The sequence below is a fragment of the Corvus moneduloides genome, chromosome 7 (genome assembly GCF_009650955.1).
Source record: "Corvus moneduloides isolate bCorMon1 chromosome 7, bCorMon1.pri, whole genome shotgun sequence".
Classification (NCBI taxonomy): Eukaryota; Metazoa; Chordata; class Aves; order Passeriformes; family Corvidae; genus Corvus; species Corvus moneduloides.
The window spans coordinates 35,415,885-35,443,042 of record NC_045482.1 but is presented as its reverse complement, the minus strand read 5'-3'; the positions used below and the strand labels follow the sequence as shown (position 1 = coordinate 35,443,042).

Sequence of the window (27,158 nt, the reverse complement as noted above, 5' to 3'; positions counted from 1 at the left end):
TGCTGCTGCACTCAGTCAAAGGTCAGTCCCAGAAACCAAAGTCATGGAAAACAGTTCTCTAACCCCCTCAAATCTACCTTACTCTCACCCAGATCTACAAACAACTCTCCACAACCTCTGAGCACAGACCTGGTCCCCAGGTTCAACAGCTGGGCTCAGGTCTTTCCATTCTACTCTGTATTAATTTTATTGCAGTTTTCTAATTGCATTTTTTATACATTTTAATTTAATTTCTATGGCATTAATTTTACTGCAAGCACATGAGCATGATTGTATTTCTTTGAATTCAATGCCAAAATTCAGAATAAATAGAATGACACACACACACATCAACTAAGAAAACAGAAAAACCTGCTCATTGCTTTAAATGGCATATTTTTGGCTCACTGGCTGGAGTTTGAGAAGGAGTTTCAATTTTCTTTGCGATCACAGACTTGTCTGATCATTCATGAGTCATTTGGTCTCTCCATGCCCCAAGCCCTCATCTCTAGAAATTCTGCTCAGGACTGCCCTAACTCTCCAGTGAAGGGTGAGAATATATCTGTTAAAATGTGCTCATATATTTAGCAACGAGGACCATGTAAGGATGAAGAGGAAGATTTATTTGGAGCATCTTATACAGGAGATTTTGATATGCACATAAGGAAAGGATATGTGGAAGTAAAGTTGATGTAATTGGTGTCTTCCCCCTCCAGTCAGCCTTTCCTCAAATTATCACCTTGCCCTCAAAAGTTGTTGCCAGTGCTGTGTTTCTATTCAGTTCAGAATCCTCAAATTATCACCTTGCCCTCAAAAGTTGTTGCCAGTGCTGTGTTTCTATTCAGTTCAGAATCTTATATTTTTCTTGATCTAGATCACTTAAGTGGCATTTCCAATAAGGTAAAAAAAAAAGGTAAATTAAAAAAAAAAAAATCAATATTTCTATTGCTTAATTCCACATGGTATTTTACAGCTATGCTGAAAAAAAAACAAGCCCAAGAGGCTGGACAAGGTTATTCCACTCCACCCTCTCCACACTAAGCACCCCAGCAGGGTCCTGCTCTGACCCAGGGCTCCCCTGCTGACAGCTCACTGGAAGGGAGAAAAGACATTTAAATGATGTTTGGGATGATGAGGGGTCTGTTTAATCAAAACAAAGCATAAAGGAAAAGTAGCTCCTGGTTTCATCACTGAAATCAAGAATTCAATGATTTTAACCTCCTTGTGTAGGTGAAATTCTTCACATACTGAGAAGCTGTCAGTTTTGGAGAAGCCCCACAGTACATACCTACAAGGGCTAGGATTTGCATGGGGGATTAAGGGAGTTATAGCAGCTGTTATAACCCCTGCTAGACTTTAGCAGTATTTCGAACCTAACTCAACCAGTCTCCTTCAGAAAACCTTGCCAAGATTGCCAGAAGTTATATTTAAAGGCTTTTTTTTTTTCCTCCCTTATATCTATTTAGATATCCTTTATCCCAAATGGTAAGCTTGGACTTGTTTCATTATTCTCTTCTGTGCAGCGCCTGTTAATTTTAAGTAGGATCTGTTGTTAGAATTTGAAAAGCTTTTGAAGCCCAGGTAATTATTAGCCTCAGACTTCTGTAGTTTAGGACTTGCACACACTCTGCTGCTTTCCTTACCCTTTTCAACTCATTACAAATGTTTCCTAATTATTAAGCATATGTGACTTGTGAGCAGCGCCATACATTATTAATGGACCAGTCTCTTAGAGCTCAGTGGAAAAAAATCAAAACTCCTTATGAAAAGTTGCTACTGTGAAAGTAGTAACTTTTCATATTTAATATCAATGAGGCTTTACTTTGTCAAAGGACCAAAGTAATGTGATTGTATTAGAGGCTAATAGCATGACATTTTTCTTCTGTTAAGAGGCTTGCATTTTCAGTACCATCTAAAGGGAGACAATTTTTCTCCTCTATTTTGAGGCTTGTCTTGGTTAAAAAATAGCTAAATTCACTTTCTGCCTAGCAGCAAGTTTTAACAGCAAAGACCCAAATCCTGAAAAACAGTCTCATAATTCAAACAATGACACTTAACTATGCAACTGCATGGATGGAATTAAGAAACTTCTAGATTTGAGTAATCACCCTCTTTCCAAAAGTAGCTGGGTAGCTCTCAGCTCCCTGAGCTTTGCTATTCTTCGAGGTGGGAGATTTAACAAAACTGTTTCCACAATTAGAGAGGCTCTTTGGTGAAAAACCTGGGCTGTTTGGTCAGTGGAGTACAAGGTGATTTACAGCTCATGGGTCCTTGAAGACAGAGGGTGCACACGCTCTTCCTGGATTGATTTTTACCTTGTTAGTCTTTTAGGCTCGGCACAAGTGGGAATACACCAATTTCAACACGTCCATACATATTACCCCTCCAGGTCAAAACAAAAGGAGATTGAGTTCACTTCTGTAGCAGGAAACAAGTTGCTGTGGTCAGGGCATGAGGAAGAGGAATGGCTGCAATGCTGCCAATCCAATCAAGGCCCTTTGGAGCCACGCAGAGCTCTCCACCAAACCTCTGAGGCACTTGCGATAAGGGATGATAATTTCATTCGCCATGATCAGGCAAAAGAAAGGTAGGATCCAACAGCAGACAAAATGGGAGCCTAAATTAAATCCCAGGAGAAGATTTCACAAAAAACAAACCCCCTGAGGCTAATGAAGTTGAATTAAAAACTGTTAAATCAGCTTACGAACAACTATTACCACAAAGTGCTCATATAACACTTTCACTGGCCAAATATCAGATATATGAAAAGGGGGAATACAGCCAACAGTATGTTCACACATTTAGTAAGGGGAAATTGAATGTTCTGCCTAACATCAGAAATTAAAAATCAAGCAGGGAGCCAATTTACTCATGGAGATATTAATAAAGCTCTCAGTGATTTTTATAAAGTACTGAATAGCTCTCAAATATTTTATGCTGATAAAAAAAAAGCATGTTACATTCTTTAAGAATTCAGTAATTTTTTTTCAAGGCTGTTTCAAATAGATTAAATTAAACAAGTGAAAGCAACAATCCCTCCTAGAGCTACTTTTAAATGTGAATTCTGACTTAAAGGAGACTTGGATAGTTTTGATTACTATGATGCGTTTACTGAACTATACAGTTTTTACAATCCCTTGAATAAATCTTTCAGGGGAGGATATCTAGATAGATTTCTAAATAATAAATGTATCTGACTGAACTATAACATAAAAATTTTAAGATCTGGGAAGTTGCACTTCCTTGGGTCTTTGTTGTTTTTGAATAGAGTAATCACAATATTAATGCAAGACTTTTATCATACCAGAATCCTAATTAGCTAAAATGTAAGTTATCACCTCTGCTCTTTGCCTGAAACAAGAAGCAAGCCACATTATACAAGATTTTTTTTAATGGCAGTGTCTAGAACTAATTGAATTCATAGTTTCATGTGCAAATTTGCCACAGAATCCAGTAGGTGTGTTACAAAACATTCACTAAATGATACTCAAGGAGGAAAACTTGGATGGGGTCTTTTCAGCTGAAGTCTAAGACATGAAATAATTAGGGGAGAACAGAAATGGGCATCTCTCAGAGTTGTTTTGAAGAGTGTCTCCTCAAAAAGACTAAATTTCATCCATCAATAGAAAACAAGAAAAATGTGACTTAGGGACCTTTCTTTATAGGGCCCAAATTTTCAGTAGCCCATAAACTAACAGTCTTTTGGGGTCTAAAGCAGATCTGACATGAGGCCCAATATAAGCATGTCATGTCTGACATGAGGTCCAACGCTGGTTCCAGGAGCCCCAGGCTCTTCTCACACCAGAAGCAGGTGAGAAGCCATCAGATAAGGACATTTATATGGACTTATTCTCCTGTCAGAAAATAACTGTACCTGCAACTCTGACCTTCAACACACACTGACAAAATCTCCCTGCACTTGCTCACAAAGGGTTGCTAGAAAGTCATCTCAGAAAACTGTCAGTGGAAACAGAAGGATGCCGAAAAACTACATTAGGAAACAATTCAATTTTTGGTCAATAATCTGTAAACAGCTAAAGAATATAATAAATAATTATTCACACTGAGCAGCCATTTTTCATGGCCTGGGACAGAAAGAACCTAACATTTTCCCAAAACAGTTGCACTGGTGTGATTAGATCAGTGAATTGATGTCATGCTGACTGAGAAACTAGGGTCAGGAAAAGGAAAGGGAAGATTCTGTGTTCCTCCCAGCTTCTCTCTGGAAACCACTCCTCAGACCCTTGAGTGAGCTCTCTGTGGCTGCAGCTGCCCTGCAGTTTCCACACAATGGAAGGCAGCAAGAGGCAGCTGCCAGCGAGCACTGAAAATTACTCCGGTGAAAAATGAGGAGTAGTCACTGTGACAGTAAAAATTTACCAGCAGCGACAAAGAGGTGTGAAAGTTTCACAAATGGAAAATGAGAGGAAGGATGGCTTCCAGCGAGTGGGCAAGAATAGACAATATATGTCATGGAGGCCTCTAGGAAACTCCTGATTCAGAGACGTGGAAATGAGTAAGAAATAAAAGATAGCAAGATGTGCATGTCCTTTGCTGGACTTTGCAAGATAAAATAGATTTGATTAAGGAAGATGAAGGAAGAAGACAAATATGAAGGTTTCTGACCTGGTGAGACCTTATCCTGGTTGAGTGCTGGAAAGAAGGTTCAGCCAGGAGAAATAGGGGGTATGAGGGCTAGAAACCCTGCGAACAGGTGGAAACAAATAGGCACAAGTGGTAAACCAAGCAAAAAAAAAAAAAAGAAAAGCCTTTCATTATCCCCCAATGCACAAACCCAGAATGCCAACTTAGCAAAAAGTAACAAGACTGAATTATTTCCTTAACCTGAGCAATGACCTTCCAATGACCTTTGAAAATACTTACCGTTTGAGCCAGGTTCTGGCTGAGACATGAATCACAATATGAGCTGTATTTGTGACCCCAGAGCTGCAGCTAAAGCCAGAGAGGTGTTCAGCCAGGTCAGGGACACGAATAGCTCTGGGAAACATCCCGGGCACAAAACCCCATCTGAACCCATAGCTGACAATTACAGGAACAGACTCCAGGGGACTTAAATGGAGAGAAAACTGGTGACTATAAATGGCACAAAAGCATAAAGGCTCTTGCTGGTGTTTTCAGCTTAGAGCAATTTCAAGCCATACCATGACCTCAGAGCACACTCTATAAGGAGAAATTAGAAACAATTCCCCACTGTGGTCTAATGAACCAATGAAAAAGCATGAGCAAGTCTCATTTTTAAAGGGCATGTGCAGACTGAGAGGTCTGCAGGTTTAACTGAGAATCTTAGGAGGAAAGCTTCATAGAAAGTTATGAAATTTCTGAAGTAGAAAAAGTGAAAAATGATCAAATACTGAAAGTGAGTCAACATCTACTAGGAAATCCCAGATGCAAAATTGCATTAGTTCCAGTACATTTCTGCACAGAGGTAAGCGAGGTCTTAGCAGAAACAGCAGAAGATTTACTTGAGGTTTTTTTGTTAAAAATAAACTCTTTCCTCCCTAAGATAGAAAGGATCTCTGAGGTGGTTACAGAAACACACAGATGAATGGACAAGAATAAGAGGAGAAATAACGTCCCTTTTTGTGACTTATTAAAAAAGCAGGCAAAGAAGGTTTTCTTTCCATTTTCTTAGAGGTGTGTGACACCAGTACGAGTGCAGCATTTCTGGGAATTCATTCAGCAGGAAGGAAGCTTGCTGCTTTGTCTTATTGGGAAAAATCAAGACACAGCAAAGTGCTTTCAAAACTACCTGCCTGGAAGTGGAGAACTGAGGCACAAAGAGCAGGCAGACGATAACACACGGCCTTTGAAGTGCGGGGGAAAATCACAGCAACCATCCAGACTCCAAGGAGAGCCCCAGGATCCCTTCCTTGCTAGTTAACAGGATGCAAGAGTCGCCCTCAGGCTACATTCACCTTTCCATCAGGCTAAGCCTGTTGCTTCCTTTCATGTGTTCAAGCAGTTGTATCTTACGCCATCTGATGAGAAAGTGGGAGGAAAGCAAATCTGCAAGGAACAGAGCCATCTCCCTCTCATTCCCAAGGCTGGGAGTGGGACAGGACCACGGCAGAGCATGCAAAGTGATGTCCCTTCAGTGTGATCCAGGAGGAGAAATGCATGGGGGTGCACTCAGGGAATGAGAACAGCACATTTCTTCCACACTCACCCCAGCTATCCCATAGGTGGTGCAGAGTTCACACACAGCACCTTTACAGTCACCGTAAAATCCAACCAGGGCAAAGATAACAAAACAAAAGGGAAGACCTTGAGGGAGGAAGGAACAAGAAGGTTATTTATAATGAGAAAAGAGGCAAGATTGCTTGAAGGTACAGCTTAATTACAAGGAAGGATTTGAAGGAAGAGAGAGAGAAAATGCTTGACAGAGAACAAGGAGACAATCATGAGAGCCGCATAAAAGGAGCCGAAGAAATCAGAATGGGAATAGATGATGTGAGTGCACATTAACCTCTCTCATTTTTTCTCCCAGAGACTCACTTCAAAGTTAAAAAATGCTCTTGGATATTTGCCATGCAGTTGGTGAATCCGAGAACACACCCCTGCAGGCCCATCATGGGTCTAGATTGGCCTAATAAATCACTTGTCCCAAGACAATGCAATTAAGCCTAATTAGCCGATAGCTTTATTCCTAAACAGTCTCTTCCCAAGGGAGGTTTTAACTTTTGGTTTCTAAATTAACTCAAGGAGCTAAATTGCTCTCATCTCCTTGGCAAAGCAACAGTTCATTCCTACCTTAGCACAGGATACTTCATGCACTCGGGGGACATGTGTTCACCACACGAGTAGTTTATTTACATTAGCCCACAATCTGAGTCCAGTAGGACCAGTGAGAAGCTCTTCTGGAAACAGCAGCATGTTCACTGCCATCTGTCACCACTGACTTTCCCACCTGGCTGCACTCAGCACAGCTTCCCTACAAGTCTCTACATTGCTTCTCCTGATCCTCTCCTTGACCAGGACAAGGTGCTCTGTTCTGATAAAGCTTTCAGCCGTGCTGAGATACTCAGAGGTGACAAATTCAAGGAGTCAGTGAGAAACAGACCATCTTAGCCTACTACCTGAGTAAAATCTGAGTAGAAGATTCAGTTTGAGTAAAGAAATTCTTCCCTGTGAGCATGGGGAGGCCCTGGCACAGGGTGCCCAGAGCAGCTGTGGCTGCCCCATCCCTGGAAGTGTCCAAGGCCAGGTTGGACAGGGCTTGGAACAACCTGGGATAGTGGAAGGTGTCCCTGCCCATGGCAGGGGGTGGAACAAGATGATTTTTAAGGTCCCTTCCAACTCAAACCTTTCTATAACCCCATGATTCTTAGAAGCATTCTCAAGAAGAGCAGCATTAGCTCTTTCCAGTACAGCAGATATAAAACAACCTCCCAAATCCTTTTATGACTGTCCTTTGCTCCCAACTCACAGTCCTCCAAAGTTACACTATTTTCAGCAGTTTTACAGAAGATTCAGCTCTTTATTTTGGGGATTATGTGACTCTAATTCAAAAAAAGACTATATGTCATATCTCCTCATAAATCAAGAAAACTAGTAAAGAAAAACTCAGCAAGAGCTACCAGTCCTCGACGGTGTAGAGTAACCTCTTGCAGAACAGAGTTACTGGAGAGAGAAGGTTTGCCCTGGAGCAGGATGGGGACCCAGAGCACCCAGGAAAAATGGGAAGGCGGAAGTATAAGGAATTGGAGTAGGATATTTCTGTTTATCTGATGCCAGGGTTAAAGCTCACATACAAAGAAAAAGCTGTGCAGGTCTCTAGAAAGAAGTAGCAGGAAGCTATTTGTGCACTGGCATTTTCATTGGCATCAAAATGCTGAAAGGGTAAATGGTCTAAGAAAAAGAGCTGATATCTCACCTCTGTCTATGAAGAAATTGGCTGAAGATGCCTTCTGTTCCTCAAAGGTAATATGAAATAGTTACCTTTTTGCTTCTTGTTCTTTTAAGCTTTTTTTTTTTTTTATGCTATAGTAAAAGCCAATATATTCTTTGGACATCAGCTGCTTCCTGCACATGCAGCATTTCTTCACATCACAGAAACTTTTCACTTTTAAACACTACCTGCTGCTAGTGTGGGCTAAAGTCTTGATAAATCCTTTCATTTTAAACACTGTACAGTTTTCATTTAATCCTCTGCCAGCGTTTATCTATTATTTTCCTGACTGCTTTATATACATTTATTTCCCTTTCATCTGTTTACATTGTGCCTTACTTTTACCTAGCTTACTGTCTTGGGGCTCTGCAGCTTTGTCCTCTCCTGTCCCTTTCACCCCTGACAGCAGAGCTGAGACCACTGACCATCTACAGCTGCAAACTCCCTGCTGGGAACACCTGACTCGTGCAACTTCTCCCCCAGGTGCTCACAAACATTCACATTTCATTACAGCTAAATTGGTTGGTAATTCAAGTTATCCTTTTCATAAATGGAGAATTAGGGAGAGAGAAAAAAATTACAAAAATTAAAACGGGAATTATTCTGGAGCCCAAACAGCTAGACAAGCAAAATTTCAGTATTAGCAGGTCACTTCAGTGCTCTCTGTGTCTTGGAAACCTCCCCTCTGCAACCCTTACATGGAAACCTGGTGGCACAGGCTCAGCCTGCATTGACCTGGTGGTTTCAGTAGTATTTCATAGCTCTGCTCTCTCCAGGTCCTTTTTTTTCATTTGAAACATTCCCATAAAGAAATCACTCTCACACAATTAGCCAGGAATATATTGCATTGTGATATATAGAGCAGGTATTAAAAAAGCTATTTGAGTATTAAGAGAGACTTCAAAGGAGGTGAGATCATGGAAGAATGGGGATATATCGGACCCATATATGCCAGATTGATTCAGTTTACTGCTCTAAGGAGTGAGATGGGGACCAGCAAAGGACTACCCCACATGCTTGAGTAGAGATGTTAATTGGGCTGGTTACAACGTGTCACTTTTAGACCCATGGCCCCTGCAGTGAATTAGAGAACCATCCCAAACTAAGCCAAGCTGCTTGCAGGACATCAGGGTGGTGTTTGCAATGACACAAAATGAGAAGGGGACATAGGAGACTGCATCACCCTCAGCTTCCCTCTGATCTAAGGGTCAAGCCCTGCCCTTAGGCATAAATCCTTTCCCAAGATACTGAATTACCAACTTTATAACTCTTGTGGGAAGTTTGCACTTCCATGAAGAGTGTGACTGGCTTTCCTTTTTGTCTGCTGGGACATGCCATAGTATGTCTAACCAAACCAGGTTTGGGTTGTGGAGGTTTGCAGTGAGGCAGCCCCAAAGCAGAAAACAGCTCTGGCACAGCCTCAGGTACTGATGGTAAAGCTACTAGACACTTTAAATACTTTAACAGCTCTTCCTCAAGCTGCATTTTAAAAGAAAGCAGCAAATAAATATCTTGTTGTTGAGGGGAGCAGCTGCAGGGGAACCCAATTTCTTAAACTGGGCATAAGACAAAGCACACTCACAAAATTAAGGGAAGTTAAACCAAAGCACCTAAATTCCTTTAGTGCTGTGCAGTAGCTGGGTTTGTGGGGTTTAAAAATGAAATTTTGGACCGAGCTGTTTTATTTGCAATAAGTCTTTTTGCCGCAGCCTCAGACAGTAAAAGGCAAATGTTCTGCCTCTCTGAATTACAGTCAGAACATGCATTTTCCTATTAAGACAGAGTAGATTATTCCCATATAAAAATAACTACCTAGTCGATAACTTGCAGGAAATATGAAGGATGAGACAAATTAGAGAAATTTATACAGCTGGGTAAAAAGTGACTCACCTAATATGGGCCGTGAGTTAAAACACTATTTCAGACAGTTCAAACGACAAAAGGGTGTCGGCTGGATTGGAATTTAATTCCCTGCTTATGTGTGGGCTGAGGTGCAAAGAAACAAGTGGTTGGTGTTTCTGTTCTTGACTGAAGTTGTGCGGCCACTGGGTGTCATCCTTGATTCAGATGACAGCCAGAGACTGCAGCTACAGTGCAAAGCCGGCAACTTCCCCAGCAGTTAAATTCCACTCTATTTGATTGTACAACATACAGCAAATTGCTCGGCATTTAAATCAGCTATAAAATTGAATACTTTGACATAGACAAATTCTCCTTTGTCTCAATGCCTTATTTGGAGACCTGAAATGGCTGGTTGATGCAGGAAAGAAAGAAAAGTAATGGAACTGGGGCATAGGAACTACAAACAATTTGATGAGTGATTATCAAATCTCGGGAAATATGAAATAACTATGATTAAATAATGCAGAGGGTCGATGCAGGAAGTTCGGAATTATATCCCTAATTGGTCCCCAGGCTGAAAAAGCCTATTCCATATAGGTAATTGCATTTAAGATATTCAGTATCCAGATTCAGTACACAAATTAATGACTATGTATGAAGGAGCTGGTTCAGGAAAAACTAATTTAAACTCTTACCTACAATACCAAGCTAGTACCCTCAGAAAAGTTCCAAAATGTCACCAAAGAGGTAAAAAGACTGAAAGTCCTTGATATTTTATTCATTCCACCTATAGATATTCTATAATTTTTCACATTTTTCCCACTGTTCAGCATCTTCCCAGCTCCCCACAACCAGCATCCGTGAGAGCCACACAGCCAGGTGTGGCCATGGGAACAACACCTGCACCTGGCTAACAGAGGAGCAGGAAAAAAACTGTCCAGAAGAAATATCCAGATATCTGGAACGTTTTTCCAGTGTTCACATATAAGGATCGAATCAGCTCACAACAGGTCATATGTCATCCTAATGAGTTTTCTGTTATGGGTGACTGAGAAGAACTTATCAGCGTTATTTTGTTATCTCCTAAGAGTCTAGACAGTCTGAAACCAGCACATAGTGCAGCAAAGCTGCTTATTATAATACTATTTGTCTCTGAAACCTGATTTAGTTTGCCTTCTTCAAGCTAAAATAAAAGAAAGTGCCAGAAATTTCTCCAAGTATTACAGCCAGAAATGTTTACATTTGTCAGTGCATTAAAAGTATTAATTCCACTGTTCTTAATATACATAGGTAGAGTACAGCCATATAATGGCTTAAATAACAGGTGTTTGTGTTAATGCAGCTAGCCTCAGCTGATAGCTCAGCTTTCCATGGATTATACAGTCTTTCAGAACAGGTCTCCATGTAATACTTCCTAGCTTTACCTGTGGATATAATTTTAATGAAAACATGCCACTACTAAAGAGCTATTAGGCACAGAGTTGAAAGTGTCTTTGATTTTGCTCCCCAACCAAAGACTTTAATGATTATTTTAAATCCATTTTTAAAAGAAGATGTTAAATATTCTCTTTACATTAAACAGCCTCATAGACATGATGTAGGGTGCTTGTTTTTAATATTATCAACACTTTTATGGTTCTATTTAGTTAAGAACTGATAGCAGGCTTAAAGGAGGAAATGCATTTTAAATGTAAGTATGTGCGTTAACAATTTCAAAATTTACTAAAGTTAGTGTAAAACAACCCATCTGAAGTAACAAAATCAGATAACCAAATTGTCTAAATGTTTACTACTCCTTTCATTGATGCAATAAATCGGTAACAAATATTAGCCCAGTGAGTTTCTCTTGAAACAGGAATTTCCTTCTGTTTCTATAAATATATGCATAGATGCACATGCCCATATTCCGTGGCTAGGAATTTGCACAATTTCACTTTCAGGTCTCAATTCAAAGGGAAGATTCTTTCCCGTTTAAACTTTGCAGCACCTTTTATTTGGGAATTTATTCTTAGAAAAATACTTACGCTGGTTTAATACTCTTGGAATGCTTTTCATGAATGTAGGCACCAGCAAGGCCTCCTGCTCCAGAATTTAAATACTGCAAAGAATAAAACAACGTATTATCTGTAAAGTATCACTTTCCTTCCCTCACTCTGATCTATAAAACAAACCAATTTTAACACTTCTAGTGGTTTCTAGATGGAGATCTTAGCATTTGTCACAAAGTGCTGATGGAGGTAAAAGCAGATATATTTTTTCAGATTAGTTTTAAAAGTATCTCTCTTGGCTTACGTACGGTATTTGAAGTCTAACAGGCCAGAAAATTGAAGTACATCTGAAACAGTTCCATACCATAATATATATAGCAAAGTCATCAAACAATTCATCTGACTATGTCTGTCAAGTCTTAATCTCACTAGGAGTCAAAGGAACTAAAGGTACCTTGCTCTGTGATCTGAAATTATTAAAGTTTAGACAAGAATATTCCCTTATTTAGGGACCACTTCATAAATTATTATATCTGCAAGACCTTCTTGGTGTGAGAAATAAGAGAAGAGCTCCTGATCTCCTGTCCACAGGGCAGATGTTTAACCACCACCAGCATCCATCTCACATTCACAAGACCTTGTCGGTCATTGCCACTATTGTTTTTTGGAACCACTCACAACAAAGGCACCACTCAAGTCAGTGTCCATCTCCTCCTTGTGGCCAATTCAAAGATTCAGCCAAGTCTTGCTCAACGGTTCAGGCGCAGTTCTTATTCACCTGACCTGTTTGCTGACCCGTGAGATAAGAGACATTAGGGAAAACAGTCTCCAACAATGAATCTGCTTTACCTTGTAGGAGCACCAGCAGGCAAAATCTACTCCCCAGTCATGCAAGTGAAGCTCTACATTCCCAACAGCGTGAGCCAGGTCAAATCCAACAAAGCATCCCTGCAGAAAAGAGATGATTATTAGGTCACTTATTAAGATTATCATCACTGTGAAATTTTGAAAAGAAAACCTTCAGAGCTGAATTCCCTCTCTCTATAGGCAGGCCATCTAGTGACTCTTTACAGAGGCAGAGATCGGTAAGTGGGAATGAATTTAAACTGAAAAAGGAGAGATTTAGGTTAGATGTTGGGAAGAAATTCTTTTCTGCAAGGGTAGTGAGACACTGGAACAGGTTACTCAGAGAAAGTGTGGGTGCCTCATCCCTGGAAGTGTCCAAGGCCATGTTGGGTAGGGCTTGGAGCAACCTGGGAGAGTGGAAGGTGTCTGCCCATGGCGGGGCAGTTGAAACAAGCTGATCCTTAAGGTCCCTTCCAACCCAAACCCTTCCATGATGAATCTATCAAGCCCCATATGTTCTGAGTTATTACTAGAAACAAGTTTTCTATGCTGTAGATACACAGAGAAATCATCAATTGTTCTGTGCTTTCCTTCAAGGGTGCTTGGACAGGGTGTAGATTGCTGAGGATTTGATTGTGCAGTGAAGTGGAATCACTTGAAACAAGTATCCAGAACAAGTGTATAAATACAAACACTTGTCTGGCACAACAAACCTGTTCCAGTTTGGGCAAATTTAGAAATATATCCTCTGAGAGAAGGCACAACCACCCCTCCCCCACCAGGTTCGGGAAAAAATAAATTTTCCTCGAAGGAAAGTGAAGAAGATAAAACTATTTATTTAACAAACACATGGGAAGGAAAACAATGTTAGATGGTAAAATCTTTCGCGGTAGAGGAAAAAAACCTGGGAAAGTGTTCGAGTCCTCCCTTTGGTCTCCTCGGAGCTGGGGCTTGGGCCGGGGCCAGGCCCTCTGTGCCCGGTGGAAAGTCCTCCCGATGTGCTCTGATGTTACAGCAATCAAGCAGGCCAGTAGAAAAGGGGAAAAATCCGGAATTCCAGAGAAGGAAATCCAAAGTCCAACTCTCAGTCTCTCTCCAGAGAACAAGAAGAAGAAAAAACTGGCCAAAAACTGACTGGAAAAAAAACAAGCCGGGTGCTTCCTCCCTCCCCTGCCCCAGCTAGGGAAAAAAAAAAAACCTGCTATCTTTTTGTAACCTTGAACGAGCTGCAAACTGCTTTGAGAAAGTTTTGCTCAGTTTTTTCCTTCCCCCTTTCAGGCTCAGTTTAGAGGCATAGAAAGGCACAAAAATTAATTTCTGGGCATAGGCAGCAATATGGGATACACATCATAAGGTCACCCCAAGACAAAACCCCAGGCAGACAAAAAGCAGTAAGGGACATAATGATGCCAGTTACCCATGAACAATTACATTCCAATATGTATTTATGCTCAAGATGCCCCTGGTATTTAAACGAGGAGGACCTTGCTCTGTGAGAATCCAAATGGATGAGATAGCAATTTATGCAATGCCTTGATCTTTAAGGACTTTTATTCTTGTCCTTCAAAAGAAGGATTCTGTCATTTCTCTGTGAAAAATCTTGTATTTGCCATAACCACAGTTTGCACAGGACACTGGGAAAAGGGGGGGGGGGGGGGGGGGGGGGGTGGAACTCAACATCGAAGGACAAGAGATTTCTAGATCTAAAAGTAACAGTTTTACACATGAAATAACCACTGGATGGCAGCATTTTTAAACTAAAAAATTCTTCCAAGCTTTGCTATTTATTTAAGAGCAGAGAAATAAAACTGTGTTTTGTGCCTGGACTACAAATTAAAATGCTATTTTGCATTTTGCTTTTAAAACACAAACAGCTTGCTTGCAAAGCAGCAGGGTAGGAATAAGAGTGAGAGCACAGGCTTCAGAAAAATCAACATCCAATAATAAAACAAAGGGGGTTTTTTTTAAGAATCTCCTGCTGTTTCTTGCATGGAGGGAGTCTTAGCTAAATTATTTAAGCAGTACTTTGGTATATTTAATCTTCAGTATAAACTAGATAACAATTTGAACAAAGCAGCATTTCAAGAAGATGTGACACGTTAATTCTAATGGAGACATTTGTGAAGTTATCAGCTTGAGAAGTTGCTCCAAAACGATGGGAAGAAAACTCACTGCCACAGCATTTGCATGATCTAAACGTTGGAATCAGAGTCCCAATAAATAGCTGTGGTGGCTTGATTTCACAGGGACACACAGAACTGAGTTAAGACAAATCAAATGAAATGGTGAAGGTAATGCAAAGAGGCTGGGGCACACTGAATTCCAATGGGAATGCCCTCATTCAGGGGTAAAATGGCTTTGGATCAGAGAAATAAGCTATAGCACACTAAAGCAAATTGCCAGTGAATGAGGAGGTTCTTGCTGGGTTTTAAAGCATTTACTTCAAAACTTCTGTTGACTGGATTTAAACCTTAACAGGTACATACATCCCACACAAACTTGTGGAAGCAATTCTATAACAGATTCACTGGTTTCAGTGGAAACCAGGAATAATACAGTGAGAGTCTTGCAGAATGTGTGTGTCTGGCCATATATTAACAGAATTGAAACAAATTAAAAAAAAAAAATGGAAGTTGCTCATAAAGAAAAAGCATTTAAGAAATTTAATTCTCTAAATCGTGTGCCTAAAACAGTTGTCTTTTCCCTGTCAGTACATCTATAAAAAGATATGTTCAACCACACAATGTCAGATTATGAAAATACAGTAGATGGGAGGTAGGAGGAGACACCCTGGGACAGTGGCAGGTTGGATGTCCTCACAGTAGTGAGGCTCCATAACCACATTTACATGTGTGACCTTGACGTGGACAAACTTTCTTGGGCACTGACAGTGGCTGCAATAGATCAGCTCCAACCTGCAGTTCAAGCTCAGAGCCCACAAAAAGGAAGGTCATTGACGTAACACCCATGGGTCCTCCTCCTGAACTCCTTTAGCTGCTCCCTACCACTTTGAAATTGGTTGGCAAATCCTACTGGGCATTGATTAACTGAGTATTGAGGCACAGCCTGGAAATTCGGGTTCGGTGCTGGCAGGGTTCCTGCATCGTCTCAGAAACGCCCACTCGCTCCAGTTTGTTCGAGTCATCATCTGCAAGATGGGTTGTGCTGGTTTGCTTTCACAGGGAGGTGTCTGGCACTTGAGTCACACAAACAGCAAATGTTTAGCCACACAGATTGCATGGAAAAAGTAAAACAAACTGAAGCAGCTCTCCCTGCACAAGCCACGCAGAACCAGGACTGCGTGGGAACGGCACTTCCCCAGACTGGGGGGAAAACAGAGCTCTCCATCTGCTCTGGGCAAAGGAGAGGACATGTGCTCTCCCCTGCCTCTTCCATTTTATTCCAACATCTAAAAGTCATTTCTGCAAAGTGTCTGGGTAGCTGCTGATAACCAGCAGGTAACAACTCAGCATGGACAATGACATTTGGAGAGAGGGAGAGAAATGACAGCTTCACGCCAGCAAAGCTGGGACATTTAGAAAGAGACAGGAAAAGAAATGAAGATGAAGGATCTTAAAGCTCTTCCTACTGGGACTCAAGAGATTAAAATATTTTACATAACGGTACAGAGTCAGTGGAAAGTACAATTTAACTTATGAAATGAAAATTGTGTTTGAAAGGTAGAGTCTCCTAAAAGTCAGCCATTTCTTCACCTGTAGAAAAAACAACTCAGCCTCCTCCATCCTCTAGAGCAAGCTTGAAAGTATGAAACAAGGAAAACTGTTACATCCTCCTCAGCCTGCTGATGAGTCTCTTGCACAATATGTAGTAATTTTGATTTATCTGAGAGACCTTAGATGGAAAAATAGCCTGAGGTAATTTTTCAAGCTTAATTTAGTTCATTTAATATTTAATGACTTAATGAAGCTGTCTATGTGCAGAGCTTTCACTCTGGGAGGAATCTTAATGTACGCAGAGAACTTAGGAAATTGGCTTAAAAAATGTAAAAGGAAATCAGTAACTTAATTCATAAATGATTGACCTCAAGAATCCTAGGACATTTTCCAGGCCTCCAGAGCTCACAGCTCGAATCTCTAGCCAAGCCCTGATAGGGCACAACATCACGGGATTTTATTTCAATTGTACATTAAAAGAATTATCAAGACCTTCTGTGTAGGACTTCTCTCTGACATACTGGCTGACAGGTGATTTTTTTCCCTCTCTTCTCAAATGACATTTTCACCTTGTATTTTCCCCTTCTGACTCATTTGCTTGTCAGCTCTCCCCACCCTATTTTCTGTTCAGGAGCACAGGGTCATTTCACTACCCTTCATCCTTGGGAAGGAGAACCTTGTATTTTTGCTACAAACATGACTTTTCAGTCTTACCTGTTTTTAAAAGGACTTTCAGCCTATCTGTGACAATATGTTGTCTATAAAACAATGCTGGTTTCATCAGGTCCAGAAGTTCTTGAAGGAGATATGGTCTGTAAGTCCAATTAAACCTACAGATGTATAGATGCTAATGACTGCTTCAGCAGTTGCTTTGGTTCTCCTCTAATCCAACAGCAGTTCCTAACCCCAGCTCTGGCCTGGGAAAAGAGAAGAGGATCCAATTGCTTTTGAAGACCCCACATTTTGGGCATTTTGATAACCAGAAGCTCTGAGTCCAAGAGAAGCAGCAGAGAGCAGAAATGCCTCTTACCAATATTAAAACAGAAGCTCTTCATGAATCAACGATTTTGTGGCTGTTCAAGTAAATATTTGTCATACGCAGATGCTGAAGTGTGGTGTAACAGTTTGTTACAAAGAGGATTTGTATAAACATATAAACATCACTTAACCCGGGGGCAGAATCTGTAAGGACACTGAGCTGAGTGTATCTGACAGGAGAGAAATAAAAACACGGCTGGCTCATGCTTTTCAAGCCTTAAGGGTACTCAAATGGTTCTTCAGGTTGAATTAATTTTGCTTTTTCAGTTTACTAATGATATTTTAGTTCACGAATCTACCTGGATCTCAATCCTGCACACTCAAACCACAAAGACACTAGCAATTCAATTTGGTGGGGTTTTTTTTTCTCTCCCTTGAAAAATCTGTGGAAGAAGAGATTCATGTCTACATTATGTCATTTCTAACAGGCATTCAGGTGGAAACAGGCCTTTGACATCTACGTGTTCCTACTGGAATGCTGAATTGCTGTCACAAATTGCTCTGCTCTTTAGGAACATGATATAGTCTCTGTGTAAAGTGTGTGGTGTTTCTGTGTGTATCCCTGTGGAAGCCCATACCCCTGAGTTAATATTATTATTATTATTATTATTTTCACTCCCTTACAGAAATTTTAATCTTTCTCCACCAAGTCCTGGTTATCTCCTCAGATTTTATAAACATCAAATCCATTTTCACTCCATGTAATAAGCTGTGAGTGTCTACTCTCTCCCAGAACACCACTTTGGGGCAGTTTAGAGCTGTCAGTGAAACTGCATCTCTTCCACATATCCAAGTGTGCAGCCCACAGTCCAGAGAGTATCTTTAGAGAGGTGGTAAAGTGATAGGCTTTTCCCAGGTTGTTCATCTTTCTGGAAAGGCAGAAAGATTTCTCTCTCTCTTTCTCAGACACCTTTCAGACACATCAAGGAGCAGATTTCTGGGAAGCAGCACTGAAGACATGTAGGTGTTGGCAGCTGAACGAAAGCTCTGCTGCCACCAGGAGAGAGCGAGAGTAGAGCAGTGGGTGGCATCATCCTGTTAATAACCTGTCTTCCCTTTCTAACATTCCAGCATGGTGTAATTGTGATGTTTTGTGGTCAGCAAAGTACTGGCAGACACTCCAGGAAAGCACCATGACAGTGTTGCTTTTGGAGCTCCTACGCAAACCCACTTCCCTTGCAGCTGACTCCCCACCTTTCTTTTCACCCTGCTTTTCTTCATGTGTGTCAGAAGTTGGTTTTGTTTTGTACTGTTTTTAACACCAGGTGCTGCTCTGTGAGAACATTCCCTTTTTATATCCCATGGGCCCTGCGCTAGTTCTCACACCTGCTCTGCTCTCCCAGGGGGGACTTTACCATTGCTTGCCACCAGCATAACTTACGCCCAGACGTCCAGAAAAAATTCCACTGCCAAACCTACAGCTACAGAAGATGTATAGTGTGTTGTGAGGTAGGAACCTCTCCAGGGAGTTAAACCATTAAATATAAAGAGTTAGCTGGTTTGTCAAAACTCCTGTGATACTAAATAAGTTTACCCTTCAGTGGTTTAATCTTGTGTGAGATAAGGTGCATCCAGTAAAAGGCTGCCACTATGGAAAGTCTGGTGACCTCCTGTTGATAAGACAATTTAATTAAAAACTATTTTCTCCTGGATTCCTAAGGCAATTGAGATGGTTAAAGAGTTTTACAGCTATGTCCACAGAACACACTGCCTGCAAGCTCTGAAGGCTGAGTCATCACTAAAATACACTCATCTTGTGATGTTGATGTGCTCCACATTGTGCCTGCCTCTGGAAAACTCATCAGTGGAGTCTGAGTGGTGCTGGCTCCACAGGGAGCTCACCCCCCTGCTCATGGGGGCAAAAACTGCCATGGTATGGCTGCAGGAAAGGAGTGAAATCATAAAAGTCTGTCAAAAAAGCTCAGAAATCTTACACAAACTAACTTTCAAAGAGAGATTAGAGCTGTGATTGCCACCTCCTCCTTCTGCACTGAGGCTCTTGGTATTCTATCCTTCAAGACAAGCCATGTCAAAGTTAATAGCCATGAATTACCTTTTCCAAATAATTTAGGACTTTTCTGCCTGAAATATTGTTCCCACAGGGGTATTTCTTCATGCAGCACACAGTCCCCAAAGGGTCTGGGCACAGAGTGCTTTTACATTTTACCAGAGCCCCACAGATTTCAGTGTTTTGTTCTTAAAAAAAAAAAAAAAAAACAAAAAAAACTGACATTAAAAATATTTCACACAGAAAACTGATCTAAAATTGTATGAAAAGGACACACCTGGTGAACTCCTACCTTTTTTTGGCCAGCCTTTGTTATTCTAGGGATGTCAAACAACTGTCCTGTGTAGTACTGCACCCCACTGAACAGAATGACAGCAATAGAGTCCCCTTCCTTCTCAATTACAGCCAGGATATCTTCAGTCCTCAAGGTCTCCTCCCCCTAAAACAAAGTTAAAGCAGGTATTTTACATCAACTCTGGCAGTAATGAAACTGTCATTCCTTGTTTCATAATCTATATTTTCCCATGAGCCAGGCTGCTTGCATAAGGAGATCAAAAGCAAATCCTTAGCATGGTAATGATATACAAAGGTGTATGAAGTAGCCTATGAGTAGAAACCTAAAAAAAAAAAAATCATTAGCAAGTGAATCTTGGAGGTGTCAGTTATAAAAAGTGTATTCGCTTCATACTCTAACACACTTCATACTCTTTAATATTTCTGACAGTTTTAATCTACAGTCAAAAATTCCTGGTGCAGACAGAACATCTAATGATTTTTAAGTGGCATCTGAAATTTGTGACACCCACAAGACTTGAAAGTTGTCTATCAGTTTCACTCTGTACTTTTCTGTCAAACTTGGTATCCCACAGGAAGCTATTATAAACCTGCCATATTTATATTTCAAAAACAATATGTCTCACATCATCAAAAGTACAAAAATCCCCAAATCTGTGGTCATTAAATATAGAAGAATTTCAACCACAAAGAAAAAAAAAAATCAACCTCATTTTTGATTCTTTATAGGAAAATTACTGCCCCATCCTCCTCCTGTCTTCCTAGCAAGGGATCTTGTAAAACACACCACCACCTAGGGATCAATTAGGCAGTGAAACCCTAGAATTAAATTAGACTTGTTACTGAAAAAAGCTTGGGCAAGATGGTTGAATTGCAAGGGACTGTTATTATCTCAACAATCTCTGCAAATCTATCAAGCATTCAGGAGTGGGCTCTTTACTCACAAGATGACTCAGATTTCAGAAGCAAAAGGTCACCCCCGGTTTATAGTTAGGTGACAAAGTTCTTAATGCTGCAGAAGTGAAGCGAGGCAGCCTTTCAAATTAATCTGAATTGCATATTACTGAGAGCAGACCTTTCCCTCAGCCTGTGCTGATGCAGACACAGTGGTGCTCGTGTCATGGCAATCTCTTACCTCAGGACATTCAAAGGACATTGGGCATTCTCAGTGAGTTACTGTATTTTGTAGGTGACTCAAGAGTCTGCCAGTTTTTTTGGAAATGGGAAAAATCGAGAAAATAGCTTTGTTGTTGTTGTTGTTCTTCCAGGAAAACTAGCTATTGAATCAGCAATTATAAAATGGGGTTTAATGTCAAAAATGTATGCTGAAACACACCTGTTTATGATTCATAAACTTTATCTAAGTTTTAATAAACACTGATAACAACTTCTACGCTACAATATTTCAGAATATATGCCTGCTTTCACATGAAATATGTTTCTGCCCTTGGTGGCAGCAAACAGAAGTGACAGATTCCTCACCAACCTGCTGTGGCTGCAGCAGGACCATGCTTTTCTCCACATCCAGCCCATGCAGTTGGAGCTGGGACTCGACAGCATACTGGAAGAGAATTCCATGCAGACAACATTAACACAAATACATGATAAACAACTACAAAAACAAAAAGAAAGGACAAACACATCAGAACTTCAAAAAGATGCTCAGATGCCTTGCCTTTCACTAGAAGTAATGCTTGAAAGCATAATCCAACTCCACTGAGAAATTTACAGATTTCCTTTGGATTAAAAAAGATCTGAATTTAATCCATCTCAGACTGCAAGGAAAAAGTCAAAGCCTAAACCCCACAGGATAAATCCATGGAGCAGAATGAGGGTGGAGATGGGGCCCTGAGCAACCTGATCCAGTGGGTGGCATGGCAGGGGGCTTGGAACAGGATGACCTTGAAGTCCTTCCCAACCTAAACCATTCCATGGTTCTGTGATGTGATGGATGCACTTCACCAGAGGCCAGAAAGCCAAAAATGCAGGGATAACAGCCAAGGAGAAGAGCTTTCCTTCTCTAGGAGCCCTGGGTACCCACATGCCCTGCTGCCAATACAAACAAGGTTTGGCCAGCACAGACATCCTCCCCTGTGACATCCTCACCTCTTCTATTTGCTGCACAGCTGGGAGGAATTAAGAGCTTTAAGCTCTCAAGCTATTTCAAAAATCCTATCTGCTGATTTTATTGATAAATAATGGTCCTGGAGATCAAATAACAATCATCAAATAACAGTATAAAAGAGTTTAAAATTTCACAACAGGAACTGAAGCGATGGCAGTTGCAGAGATTATTACTGAAGTGCCATGGAAATTTAAGAGGATGGATTGTAAGTGTACAAGTACACATGGAACAAATGTGGGATTAATCTGAACATTACTTAGAATAAAACCAATTTGAGGTGTACACATCTGTGCCAGCATCTTCATTACAAATAAACCTGTTAGTGGCCCGAGTTGCTTTTATCACACCTTAGAGATCAAATTTGTTATCAGTTTCCAGGGGTTTACGGTGCTGCTGATAAAGTAGCAGTGGGCCACAAACCCAAAGATTAATTTGCTCGAAGCTCTGATGCACGGGCTATTGTCTCCTATTTTATAGCAGACAAATTATGTTTGAACTAGTAATCTAAAGTGCTAAGAACAAACATTTCCATCTCTGTCTGGGGATATATAAGTGTTAATGTTGTGAGTTGGTATTGATTTGGTTTCATAAAGTAAAACAGCAACAAGAATTAATAAAACATTTACAATTTTAGTTGATTTAGGCCAGTAGTTTGCTCAATGTCTTTAAAAAGACTAATAAATCAATGCATCCATTCAATCTTTTCCTCTTGCAACACTTCTTATTTGAACAAAAGGAATAAAGCTACATTCTGTAAAATATGCTGAGCTCAAAAGCTTCTAACAGATTTTTTTATTATAATGTTACTTGGACAAGATGAGCTAATAAATATTCAAATCATACTACTGATATTCTTTGGAAAAATATGATTAATAATACAAATATGGTGAAATATTAATTTCTTACATGGTCAGAGGGAAAGGCTCTTGCTTCTAGAAGAATTTTATAGCGTCTTGGAGTAGGCTTAAAGAAAGATAGCTGTTAAGGAAAAAAAAAGGAAAGAAATATTGAAATTTATCTAAGCAGAGATGAGAAAGATGCTCCCAGCATATTACTTAATAAAGGCTGCTTTACTTTTATGCCAGCTACAGAGAATCCCCCAGAAATTACAAATATTTCTTTGTCCATATAACATTTACCAAAGTAGGAGAGCGTTATAATACTGTATTTCATATATCCATAACAAAGGCCACCAAAACCCAGCAGTGAAAACTTGCACTTAAGGGAATCAATGGCAAAGCTTTGACTGCAGCCAGGGAAGCTGGGATTTCACCCAGCTCCATCCAGCAAGCAAAAGCAGCTGCTGAAGAGCAGCAGGCAGTGAAAAAGAATTGGATTTACATTCCCGCCCTAAAACTTCAGTTATGGAATCATTCCTCACTCCGAAACAAGGCTGACCAAAGACCTGATCTCAGCATCTTCAGGTGGGTGGTCTTTTCTTCTCAGTTTCTGGCATGCTGGGCTGGCCACCGTGCCAGGAGGACCAGGAAGACTTACAAACCTGCTTACAATTAAGACTTACAGTTCTCCTGCTCAAGCTAGCTTGGGTTACACAACCTCCTGCTCGGTCTATGTACTCAAGAATTTCACACCTAATTCAGGGCAGAGTAGCCCTGTGAATTGGTTTGTACTGAGCCCCATCCTGCCCTGCTCCAGGTTCATTAATTTAACAAAGGTAAGAGACACGATAAACCTTTCTGTGTGAACCACACAAAGTGAAGCTTCACATCTACACTCGGTTGAACCAAATCTTTGGAAATACTGGAGAACCAGAGACAGGCTTTATGTAGCCTCAGGGACACCTGAGCATAAATAAGACACATTTATGGCTGCTATGTCATGCAAATCAAAATGCTTTAGCACATTTTAGGCACGTATAAAATAGCATAATTCTAAGTTTCATCTCTTGTATGCAACTACATTTTAAGCTCGATTGATATTACAGCTTTGTCTTGCTCACAGCTGAGCTCCTGTTTCCTTGAAATTTGGAGTGGAATTGAAATTTGAGAAGTTACCTGCAAATGTTTCTTAAATAATAAGGTTTTTCCCTGGTAACTGACATACAACGCATGTGAGAACAGCTCAAACAGCTGTCCCTACAGAGTCCTTGAAAATATTTCTCTGTCCATCTTTCCTCCTTAGTACTGAGTCAGGCCAGGTCTTGCACATACATTATTCAAGATACAACTCCCGAGGCTTAAAAAGTTAATCTGTCACGCAGTGCTGTCTCTGTGAGGTCCTCAGAAAGCACTTTGCTTGCACACACAAAGAAAGGAGAAAAATACCTGTCAACACAACATCAAACATACATCATAAGGACATACCATCTGAAGGTGCAAGTTAACAGTCAGCCCATTCATTAAGGCTATTTCTTGTCTTTTGGCCCCTGAATAATAAAAAGATAAAAAGTTTAAAAAATGGTTTTCCATTTAAAGGAGTTTTCCTTTAAAATTTCAGAGACACATAAAACAGTGGTGGGAAAGCAAAAGCATGAGTTCAGTCAATGTCTCTCCAAAGACTGGAAAGGAAACGAACATTTGAGGTGTCATCAGAGTGAAATAAAAAGATTTCTTGTCTGACTCTCTACACTGCACTGGCAGGCAAATATTTATTTTTTCAGGTCAGACGCAGAAAACAAAAAAACAGTGAAGTATCTCCATTTCCCAGAAAACAACCAGTGGATTTACTATCTTGAATACCTCAGACAAGTCAGGTCACAAAGACTATGCGTAAAGCAAGGCTTGAAGACTTATTTTTGTCAGAAGTTCATATGTAACATAAGCGAGAAAATATATTAAGATAATCATCTATTTTAAGTAGTTACTGTAATTTAAAGATATGTCTCATCCCTAATTAAAAAATGAAATAAGCAAGACTGACCTATTGGATATAACAGACCATTATTAATGTAGCAGCTTCACAAGAAGCCATTCCCACAGTGCTCCAAGGAGGATAATAACAGATGCATTCGGACTACAGCTAATCACAGGCAGAGCTAATTAGTAACAACTAATTGTTGTTAGCAAGTATTTAGTAACAAGTTCTCCAGCACTTATCAACCTCTGGTGAAAGGTTTTAGGCAGGACAGGGTGGCACAAAGATATGGAGAAAATCAATTCCTGTTTCCTTCTGGTTTGCTTGATGTCCATTGTTGAAGAGCAGAAATTCACCCTTGAGACAAATCAACTTCTGAGAGTCTTCCTCAGGTGAGAGATGGGCTCATGCACCTTGTCCTGGCCATCACTCAGCCACGGATTCACCAAATGTGGAGAGAGGTTGCAGACAGGGAGGGATGGAAACAAGTGTAAGCAGGCAGGGAGGGCAGCAGCCACCCTTGAAATCGGTAATGAGGAAAGAAAACATGATTTGGGGTGAAAAAAAAAAGGTAAGGAGAGCCACAAGAAAAGGAAAGCTGAATTCTGAATTTCTCCTGTCCCTGCCTTGGGGGACACCTGACACACTCCCACCACATCCTAAACAGTTTAAATTCACAGGGCGAGTGCTTTATCAGCATAGGAAAGTCATAACCATGGGTTCAACACAATACAGGCAAATATAGCCCAAAAACATGGAAATCTATAATTATATTCATTAATAAATTCCTTCTGAGCAGGCCTCAGCTTCTGCCAGCACAGGAAAAGCCAAGCACCATTCTCATTGAGGTGTTCAAGGACATTTCCATGTGTTGCTGAAATCCCCAAGTTTTGAACAGAAGGATTTGGCAAATAATGCCAGTGGCTTTGAATGATCATTCCAGGGGATGAGCCACAACAAAAACGAGATGCCATGAATAAGCTCCCTCCTCCTTCAGACACCAGGAACATCATCAAGTTTGTGGAAAGAAATAAATGAGGGACTAGTCCTTCGTAGGAAAAAATAAGCTTTTTTCCCTTAAACTCCTCTCCTTTGCTTTCTTTTCTTCCCTCAGATAGCATTGCATCTGCAGGCTCCATGCTGCTGGCAGAGGTCACCTTGGGGCTGTTCTATTGCAGATACAGGAGACAGCTAGAGAGAGAGTGATTGCAGCTCCAAACAGTATTATTTGCAGTTTTAATATTTCTATGGAACTCTTGAGGCTGAAAAAAGGGACAGGATCAAGAAATGGTATTGTTCTTATTTGTCCCTCTGCTCCTTCTGTGAAATCTGGGGCTTTCACAGCAAATTCTGCACGAGCAATCCTCTGCCTGCTGTACTGATTCTGTATAAAACAAATGGTTAATCTGTAGATCATTTTTAGCTGCATGCTAGCATCCCAAATTAAATATGACACTACATTTGTCATGTAAGTCTTGGTCTTCTGTAAATTATATATTTATTAAAAGCCTTCCATTATTGAATTTCATGCCCACAAAACAAACCTCATCCATGTCATTGGAAAACTGTTATCCTTTATAACCTGCACTGCATTTCGGAAAACAACCTTTCCGTGATCCAATTAACCTATTACAATATTCAAAGACCCAGCACACGGGAGACAAAATTATGTTTGCCTTCCTTATTTCCTAACTTTATACCATATCTCCAGGACAGGCTAAAAGCTGTATGTTCTGCGTGATAAATCTCCTCTTTAGTAAAAGGAAGCAGCGTTTGCAAAGTACAACTTCAGAGACAATTATGATCGCGTTAGGCAGACGCTGCCATCCTTCTCCTCTCTGACTGCTGGGGAAGTCTGATCCTCGATGGATTAAGTAAAAAGCATTTTGTAAAATGATTGGAAAAAGGCTAAGGGCCCCAATTTCGAAAAACATTTTGGTTATTTCAAACAATCCTTATCACTCAAAGTCACTCCAAATCTGCTCAGCATTCAGTCTTCCCTCAACAGAGACCTGCCCGAGCACATCGTACAGCCGCAGCCACACAGTTAATCTTGTTCCATCAGAAGGTGATCCTGCCAAGGTTGTAATGTTTTAATAAAGTCTGGTAGGAGAAGCAGAGATTGCCTTCACTGTGTTCTGCCACTTGGTGTGAGCGCAGAAAAAAAGCTGTGGCCTCCACTGACCTTGACTCTTCATTTCACAACGTATTTACTACTGTAACTTTCATTGAACAAGAAAATGTGACTGCATTTAATAAGCAAGGTGTTCGTGCACTATAAACCATTAAACAGACAAAGGTGTTTTACAGTCTTTGGTCCACTCCTGAATAAATCTCACCAAAGAATTTTACTTCCTACCACTACTTAGGGTGAGAAATGACAATTCTCCCTCCTCCATAACATGTTCAATACTGAATAAAAAGCACAGTAAAATTCTGTTACTGTTCTTACATTAAAGTCAATAAGAAAGTAAATTCAGAATTCATTCAACTACATATTCATGCATAATCAATATTATTTTTTGTTGCAAAATGGTACTTAAACATAAATTGTGAGGGTTGGAACTTTGAGATCCCTTCCAACCCAAACCATTTAATGATTCTGTGAAATACCACATTCAAAGAGAGCATTTTAACATAA

General features: G+C 40.4%; 1 protein-coding gene across 6 annotated transcripts in view; it reads right to left on the bottom strand.

The window, feature by feature from the left end:
* Window positions 1–27,158, bottom strand: part of KYNU (kynureninase) — a 59,086-nt gene that overhangs the window by 12,140 nt on the left and 19,788 nt on the right. For 4 of the 6 annotated variants that reach the window (XM_032115173.1, XM_032115167.1, XM_032115170.1 and 1 more), the window contains exons 5-10: window positions 24,028–24,089; window positions 22,610–22,681; window positions 21,065–21,139; window positions 19,577–19,723; window positions 12,568–12,666; window positions 11,755–11,828 (exon numbers count right to left, since the gene is read on the bottom strand). In XM_032115173.1, coding sequence (XP_031971064.1) covers window positions 11,755–11,828; window positions 12,568–12,666; window positions 19,577–19,723; window positions 21,065–21,139; window positions 22,610–22,681; window positions 24,028–24,089 — 529 coding nt within the window. Of the gene's footprint in view, window positions 1–11,750; window positions 11,829–12,567; window positions 12,667–19,576; window positions 19,724–21,064; window positions 21,140–22,609; window positions 22,682–24,027; window positions 24,090–27,158 lie in introns of those variants that run through there. The other 2 variants (XM_032115171.1, XM_032115168.1) reach the window with 2 other exon arrangements.